This window comes from Bidens hawaiensis, unplaced genomic scaffold (genome assembly GCF_021521415.1).
Source record: "Bidens hawaiensis isolate Kalapana, Puna unplaced genomic scaffold, B.hawaiensis_p1.1 tig00027066_1, whole genome shotgun sequence".
NCBI lineage: Eukaryota > Viridiplantae > Streptophyta > Magnoliopsida > Asterales > Asteraceae > Bidens > Bidens hawaiensis.
Genome location: NW_027494361.1, coordinates 62,766 through 70,063, shown reverse-complemented (window position 1 = coordinate 70,063; position 7,298 = coordinate 62,766). Strand labels below are relative to the sequence as shown.

Genomic DNA, 7,298 nt, shown 5'->3' with positions numbered 1-7,298 from the left:
ATCTGGGACATCGTTCCGCTTCTTTTGGCGGGCAATCGCTTCGATTTTCGCCTGTTCTTCGGTCTCCAGGTTCCGAATTAATAGATCAGACACAAACCCAGACAACTATTAACCCTAGATCGATCAATCGTTTAATCCTGACTATAAACGATCAATTAACCATAGGGTTAATGATCTACGCTCAAAAACGATTTAATGCTTACTTACCTGTATTGATGATTATACGAAGGTTATTAGGAGAATAAGTAGGCCGGCTATATGAGTAGAAGAACACTATAAATCAGAGGCTTATAACATAATTAACTATAGGGTTAATGACGGTGAGGGCTAGAATAAAGTATCTGCAAGATTAATTTGATTATATCATCAGTTTTCGTGTGATGGTGTTTGAGGAGTGGTTATGGTGATGATGTGGTAGAACAAAGTGTGTCTGATCTATTAACACATTGGTGAAACAGCAGAAGAAGAAGAAGAAGGGTAGGCAAAAAGACAAAACTACCCTCACATGCTTCTCACGTGATGGGATTTAACAGAGTTTTTCTAACCCAGTTAGCGTAAAGGACATAACTTGTAGGAAAAAAAAGTTTAAAGTACACCGCCTGCAAGGAAACTTAGAAAAGAACACGAACCGTAATTCGTCTTATTTTAAAGAACAAAATTTGTAATTATGTCCCACTACTAGAAACCAAACCTATACAACAGTCAACATTCAATTACACAAACTCCCAATTTTGACTTTTAAAGTCAAGACCCAGCCAAACAATCTTGCTCATGCAAGCCCCGTTAACTCAACAAACATTAAACTCGGCTAATTTCTTCGTCCTATGTTTCATACCTATATTCATTTACAGGTGAAACCGTACCAGGACACGAAATATGAAATATTGAAACACATATAACACCATTTCGTTCTCGGTTTAAAACAAGGTTTGTCCAAAACGACATTGTGAGCCAACATTTATTTAAAATCAACAAAAAAGTGATTCTGGCCTGAACTGGACCCGGGCACTAAACGGGCCAGACTATACTAACAACTTCCAGCCCGATGATGTCCGGTTTCGGTTGGTTTACCGGTTAGGGCAAACTTTGGTGCAACAAAAAATTGTTAAATCTTACAACTTAATACAACACCATTACACAATATATTACAAACAGGCAAAAGCAGTTCAAATAGATACACTATTTGGAACCCCTCTGCAAGTGACACCGGGTTGCGAACTGGGTGCAAGAAGTTCATATGGCAGCACGCCCGCACCACACCGGTTCTTTAAATCCGTGTCTCGGTTCCTTCTCTCAATCTCCTTCTCTATCCTCTGAATCTCAGTTGAAAACCCGTAAAAAGCTTCCACCATTTCTGCATCCCCGGTCCAGGTGTCGGTTTGTTGTCTCTCACCAATATACTCCTCATCAGGTGAATGAGTAGACAATGTGTCCACCACTGCCATATATTTTGTCGACTGCAACATACTTGGTAACGCAGACAGAAAATACTTCTGTGGATCTTCAAGAAAACTCGTGTATTCGGGGTCGTTTTCGTCTGGAATCAGTCGCCGCATTAGTGGCGGACGGTTTGGTACGAAGCCACCGTACGGGTATTGACCGAAGTTAAGCGCTGCATGTTGGGCTGAAGCTAGCCAGATGACGGTTGTCAAGATAGCAGTCACGTCGTCAGGGTTAGCCATCGTGGGCCACCACATCTCATGGCGGACATCCTCGTGGCCCACATTGATTGACTCTGTGTACCAAGCTTGGAGCTCTCTGTCATTGCATACGTGTGATGAGTTGGGATAGTATCGGGTCACATAAGTTTTAACCCATTTCTGTATGGCTTCCCAAATCAAAAGCCCATCAGCAGCATACGGGTAATCATCGATTAGAAGCTTCAGCCCATGTTTCTGGCTCGGGTCTGGAACCGCCATACCCCTATGAGGACAAACACAATCATCAATTATTCTAAGCAGTTTGATTAAAAAAATGATTATTAAAAATTAATGTTTACATATATACCTTCTTATGAGATCAGCTGGGAGACCTTCTAAATCAAAGCGCCAACTTTTATAAGCAGCAGCACTTATTTCCATAGCATAACGTCCAGGTGTAAAGCATTGTTCTATCACACCATCTGCGTTAATTAAGTTTTGGCGGGCAATTGCATTGATTTCTAACGTGTATCTCATATGCGGTTCCAAAAGCTTATATATTGGGTGCATAGCACTCAACTGTCTATGTGCAGACAATATAAACGGTTCCATGGTTGCATGTGTCCGTAACCTGGTTACAAAAGAGCAAGTTAGTTGATTCATATGATCAATACAAGAATGAAATTACATGTATTGGTGTGCTTACCAGTGGTTAGCAAGCTGGTGAACACCAGCATCATTAGAGCAGACATGTGCTTTAGCCAGTTGCCAGGCCCAATTGCTAGTGGCATCTATTGGTGGGCTGACCACACGTTTTGACTGTGAGCCGGGTAAGGCTCGTGGTAGACTAAGCTCAATTGCAATAGGCTTAAGTGTGCCTGATGGGTTCAAGTAAAATATGGTGCGGGTTGCATATGCTTTACGCCCATCAAGTGAGTTTATTCGGTCAAGAAATGGTAGATATATGTCATGGTAGTCGATTATGAATAGCTTATTTTGCTCCATAGCCTGTAAAAATGTACAAAATATTCATCATGTTTCGGTTACGTATCTCATTATTGAAATAATTGTACAAAGTATTTTCACCTGTTGTATGGTGAGGCCATTGAGATAACGTGAAATGTGTTCTTCTTTGAGGGCAGACTCTTGTACGCCATAGATTTCAGGGTCGAGTTGACTCACTGGTGGGAAAACTTTAAGCTTTTCTATGTTGACCGGGTTGACCCCCGCAAGCGCTTGCCGAGCAAATTCATCATCACGTAACCATGAAAATTTGTCCTCTACAAATACAAAAGAATACTATAATATTCCAGGCAGTTTTACAGTATTCATAACTGAATTACGAGTGTGATGCTTACTTGAAAGAATCTTGGGGACGTCATATTTGAGAAGGCCGCCACCCTGGCTAGACTCATGGAGCCTAGTCACCAAATTTGGCAACCGAAGTTTTTTTAATAAATCATCTTGAAGCCCAATTTTGAGGGGAAGCCCTTCACTGTAAAGACTCTCAATTTGTGAGAAACCCTTGAAGTCGTGTTTTTTTGAAATATTTGCCACCATTGAGGGCAAAAGATTATGTAGCACCGCCTTTAACCGACTCGTTGAGAATGTATTTTGCTTTGACTCATCAAATTGTTCGTCTCTTGGCACATATAACGGAAAAGGCTTCTCCACTCGACTCTCAGCTAAAATATCTGTAAAAATCACACAAAATTAGACGCTGTTACAGTAACTGTATCTCTAACAGGTCAAATCATAAAAGTTAGCTGAATGGAAAATAGATTGCATACAACCTTCTAAATCAATAAAACATTTTATTTAGAGACTTACTATTATTGTAATAATACTTTTTCTACAATCATCATTAGCATGTTCAACATTTGTAGTGAATCATGTTTACACACTAGTGGGAAAACACAACTTTATTAGCATATACACAAACAAATACTTTAATTAGAAATGGGCCACTCGGGTTACACTTTATCTCAAACGTGACAAATTGATTAAATCAAAAGGTTAAAGATAAAAAGGAAGCACCAAATTGCATTTTAATTTGATACAACTTCTAAAATGGCTTGCTGTATTTCTTGTAATACTATAAAAGGAAACATGCCAAACATTCTTACAAGTGGCCCCTAATTGTATGTTAATCAATACAGCTAATTAAATCACTTTACCCAAAAAAGAAAGTATGGTAATACTATATTTGCATAATCACTTTTAACAAGCAAACTATTCTGACTACCCAAAAAAATGCCTGTAATGGAACCGAAACTGTTACCCAACCCAGTAAAGGAGAGATTAAAAAACACACCAGTGTCACTCGGTAAGCGGCCCGTGCGACACCGCCTTGGATACGGGATCTTTTGACCACCTAATAACGGTCTAATAAAGTCATTTCCTCTGTCAGGATTTCCAAGATCATTGTAAACATCATAATCGTAAACTCGGTCTGATAACTTTCTCACTCCTTTCCCATCACCTCTTAAAGCTTTAAGCTCTTTTTCTCTTAGTAATTTTAGCCCGGCTGGCGTCTGATCTGGCAGATATGGCTGTTGAATTGTACAATAATATCCATAAGGTGTATGCATATACAAATTCTACACGTAATTGCTTTTATGCAAGTTGTCAATGAATTATTCATCAATTATATGATTTATATCTCATCTGATTAAAAGTTGATATAATTGTAAACTAGTTAAAGATTTTAACAACCAGTGACCCTTTTAGTTTTAGCAATAAACTTTAAATTAGGATATAAACCAACTTACATTTCTTTATCAACTTTTGCAGCCAGGTTACCTGCACAACCTTATTTTAGTTGTTTGTTTTCAATTGTTGATGTGACATTTTATTTGTCAGGTAGTTTATATGTAAATATAATTAATTCTTTAAAAATATCATATTGTTTCAAAGTTGTAGATATCTTTATTCAACGTTTTAACTATTTTTTCACATAGGCAATGTTGTGTATGTCAGATCGACTGCTAAATTCGGTAACAAATTGAAAGTTGGTTTATGAAATTTGGGAAAAACTGTAAACTTCATTTCTATACATTAAGTTTGTCCTATATTATATCAACTACTAGATGAACTTTGTGTCAACTGATCACGGTTTAACTTTATGTATGAAAGATCAATATTTGAATATTCAAGTTCCAACCTTTCTTATCAAACAACTAATAACAATAACTACCTGGTTAGAAAAGAAGATCCTGGGATCAGGATGATCAGTGGTGGACTGAACCCAAGAATTGCAAGGGAAATACACCGGGCCACACGCAAATCCTTCAATGGTAATACTCTCCAAATAAAACTCCTTTTGATGCTTATTAGTAATAGTAATTGCTCCAGGTATCCCAAAATCCGAATCAACCAAAATATCAGATGTGTAATTAACCTTTTCAGACTTGAGATTTGATTTCTGTTTCCAGTCTTTCAACAATGCTTCTTTACTCTTCTTTGGAGCCCTGGTTTCTTCACCATCAAATCAAATAAAAGCATCCAAATCATAAGTAACCAAAAAAAAAAAATCCTGTTAAAGAACAATATGGGTGCAAACTAGTCGCACTGCTCGCGAGCTACTCGAGATCAGTTCAGTAAAAAGCCCGAAACGAGCTAGCCCAAGCCTCAAGTAAACTCTTTAGTTATCGAGCCCAAGCTCGAAAATTTAGGCTTGTCGAAAACTTAATTTTTAAGTTTTAACTATTTTGGACTTCCCCGTATTAATATTGCACTGCAAAGCCGAGCTGCGAGCTCGAGCCAAGCTTAGGGTTGTTAAGGTTTTTCTCGATAGTAATAAAAATTAATTAACAAATAATAAATGAGCCGAGCCCGAGCCCGAGCCCGATCTGAACTTAAGCTTAAAAAAATGACTCAAGAACCGGGCTCGAGTTTTAGGAAAACAGCTCAAAATGAGCCAAGCTCAAGCTATAAGTCAAAACGAACCAAGCTCAAGCTATAAGTCAAAACGAACCAAGCTCGAGCCTAATCCAGCTTGGGCTCGGCTCGTTTACACCAGCAAGTGAATCTATTGACTGAGGCATTTGGTCGAACAGGTGGCGTACTTGGATCAATATCATTGCTGTAAAGCTGCAACACAACATTTCTTCCGATCTGATCAGCAAAGGCGTCAATCTTCTTGACGAGTGTGTCTTTGAAATCCTCCTGGTGCTTGTTCCGAACAGTCAGCACAGCTCTGACCTTGAAAGTAACCGCCTTTTCTGGTTTCACAAGCTTGGCTATGTCTTCGCTTATGGCCGCCTTCACCACCCGACCCCTCGTTCGACGAGTATTCACACGCAGTTGGTTCTGGTTATGTTTAAGAGTGCGTGAAAGAGGAAACATGGGTTTATCGGTTATGGAACGACCCATGATTTCTTTAGCAAGTGCCATGTTAATTACAGGTGAAGACTGAAGATGGGAAATTGGTGGGAAGCAAAGCAAGTGTGGTGTCTTATATAGAAATAATAATAATAATAATAATAATAATAATAATAATAATAATAATAATAAGGTGGAGTGAGTTTAATGATGACAACGACGAATATACCACCGGCCAATGGTAGTCCACTACGTACATCAATCCCACGTTTAACATTCGGAAATTGTTCTAGTGTACTTGCATTACACACCCACATTTATCATTATTTGAATTTCTTGAAAAGTTGGTGATGGTTTTGTTATTATTCCGGAATGAAAAGCTTGAAACAAGAAATAAATAAATAAGAAATGGTAGTAGTGAATCAGGTTTGTGTTTGATACAATTTTTTTAAATAGATTCGCGGTCTATTCTCAGGATACGCCGGTTCGAAGCAGCAGCGTACTGCCGGACTTGATTACTTGCCTGAAACGAAACCGTAGTAATGTTGTAGCAAAGAGTTAGAGAGAGTTGTGTGTTTTGGTGTGTCTAGAACTGATGCATTGGTTCTGGTTTTATAGCCATAAACCATTACTTGATAATGACCATTAAAGTGTAACAGTGCGGCAGTTTAAAACATTATGAAAATAATGATCATCAATAATCATTGACTAATAGTAACAGTTTTCTAAAATGCATTAGTTAATAGTCTAATCATTGACTAATAGTAATAGTTTTCTAAATGCATCAGTTAATAGTCTCAAAACATGTGCAAAAACTGCCTCACATGGGCCCGGGTTTTCGGAGTTGCATTCGTGTCCATGGGACGTGCGGGCATGCACGAGTTTGAAGCATTCCAGTCCAGAAACCCAATTTAGCACACCCCTCCCTGTGTGTGGGTAGGACTTGTGGTAAAATATGTCATAAAGATTCAATGCAGTAGTAAAGGCTATACATTATAAACAACTCCTCATTTTGTTCCCACATCGATATAGGACAAGCTTTTACCACTTTTATGTTTGAGACATTCATTCACACACTTATACCCAAAACTTTCAACAATCCCCTACATGAATAGAGGTTGAAACAACATTATTTTGATTAGACTTCAGCAGTTGAGTTTTGCATACAATAGGTAGGTGTTACCCTTTGAACCTTTGCTTATGAAGCGACTTAGCCCACTGGCTTTGAGTAGACAGTGATGTCTTTGAACTCGTTTGTCGTTTGTATAGACGACAATACACTTCACACATGACTGTTTCTGAAAAAGTAAGTCCTCATAGTTATGTTCGTTATGG

At 38.4% G+C, this 7,298-nt stretch overlaps 1 protein-coding gene across 1 annotated transcript; it reads right to left on the bottom strand.

Annotated features, from left to right (window-relative positions):
• Positions 1 to 976: 976 nt before the first annotated feature.
• LOC143574597 (lipoxygenase 1, chloroplastic-like) lies at positions 977 to 6,037 on the bottom strand. The gene is made up of 8 exons (XM_077059184.1): positions 5,708 to 6,037; positions 4,837 to 5,117; positions 3,955 to 4,192; positions 2,999 to 3,334; positions 2,727 to 2,920; positions 2,347 to 2,648; positions 2,008 to 2,271; positions 977 to 1,923 (listed from the first exon to the last, which is right to left on the bottom strand). The coding sequence occupies exons 1-8, from the start codon at positions 6,033 to 6,035 to the stop codon at positions 1,167 to 1,169; spliced, it is 2,700 nt and encodes an 899-aa protein (XP_076915299.1). The 5' UTR covers positions 6,036 to 6,037; the 3' UTR covers positions 977 to 1,166.
• Positions 6,038 to 7,298: the final 1,261 nt, after the last annotated feature.